The following is a 1,386-nucleotide window of genomic DNA, read 5'->3' on the forward strand; positions in this document are numbered from 1 at the left end:
TGTCAGAAGTTCTGTTTTATTGGTGGTGGTGCTTTATGCATTGTGAAGGTATTTTCTTAAACAAGAAAGACCTCATTCTCCTTCAGATACCTACTCAGCAGCCTTAATAGATTGTCCCCTTTCCATTGTGCTTGCAGATAAATAAGATACATTTGAAAAGTACTGAAAGGTAGTAGGGACAGCTAAGACTCAAGAACTGACTGTGCTGGTAACTGGTTTATGTTCTGGCTTCACAGGACAGCATGCAGAGGAAAGTATGAGTCAGAGCCTTTCCTATTAAATCCCCCATGATACAACAAGAAATACTTCCAAAATACCTCTGTCTGTGTGTCATCACCACGCCAGCACATAAGGCAAAAGTGCTAACACAGCATTACCGTGTTACAAGGCAATGGCTGCGACGGGGAGAGAGGAAAAGCAATAGAATGGCTTGGGGTACTACAACACACGGGGCTGTTCTGGCAGAACAAGGCAGGGCTTTGGGGTGCAGAGTGTTGTGAAAGCTCTGTAGTGTCAGCATCGGGCACAGGCCCTGCCAGCTTTGAGATATTGTTGTCAGAAAGATATGCCTCTCTAAAACTTCCATCCTCACTTGTGCTCATAGCAACTTCTCAAGTAACTTTTTCTAAATGCATCGGTTCTCTCTTCAGAAAGGCCTTGGCTCGACACGCCCCCGCCGGGCGTTTGGGAAGACTTTTCATACCAAGCGATTTTCATAAGGTCTGTTGTGCCACCAGGAGGACTTCTACTGAACTACACTTTTAAATGTTCCAGGCCTGATTAAATAACTACGGTTTGACAGATTATACTTGTGATTATTTTTACTGACTTATGAAAAAAAAAAATTTTAAAATTTCCAGTATCTGCAGTATTTTTATTTCTCATAGGTTCTCTAAATCGATTTAAATACAGGAGTGACAACTAACAGAAATTCTGCCTTTTTCTTTTTGTCTGGGGTGGGAAACTGCAAAAGAATATGCACATAGGTAAAACTTCGTGGAACATGTCATTTAGTATGAAATGACGTGTCCAGTTCTGGGCTCCTCAGCACAAGGGAGACATGGAGCTACTGGAGAGGGTCCAGCAGAGGCCACAAAGATGATTTGGGGTCTGGAGCATCTCTGATGAGGAGAGACTGTGGGAGCTGGGCCTGGTTAGCGAGAGAACAGTGAGAGGGGATCTCATTAATGCATACAAATATCTCCAAGAGTTGTCAAGAGGATGGTGCCAAACTCTTTTCTGTGGTACCCAGAGACAGGATGAAGAGCAATGACCATAAACTAAAACACAAGAAGTTTCACATCAACATAAGGAAGAACTTCTTTCCACTGAGGGTGGCAGAGCCCTGAACATCTGCCCGGGCAGGCCGTGGAGTCTCCTCTCTGG

The 1,386-nt window shown here is 44.0% G+C and overlaps 1 protein-coding gene across 1 annotated transcript in view; it reads left to right on the forward strand.

Annotated features, from left to right (window-relative positions):
- Positions 1-1,060: 1,060 nt before the first annotated feature.
- The window catches only part of RPS27L (ribosomal protein S27 like), a 3,991-nt gene continuing 3,665 nt past the window's right edge, over positions 1,061-1,386 (forward strand). Inside the window, exon 1 of the mRNA XM_029963144.1 lies at positions 1,061-1,078. Within this exon, the coding sequence (XP_029819004.1) occupies positions 1,061-1,078 (18 nt within the window). The remainder of the gene's footprint in view (positions 1,079-1,386) is intronic.

Source organism: Manacus vitellinus, unplaced genomic scaffold (genome assembly GCF_001715985.3).
Source record: "Manacus vitellinus isolate BGI_N305 unplaced genomic scaffold, ASM171598v3 scaffold_53_pilon, whole genome shotgun sequence".
NCBI lineage: Eukaryota > Metazoa > Chordata > Aves > Passeriformes > Pipridae > Manacus > Manacus vitellinus.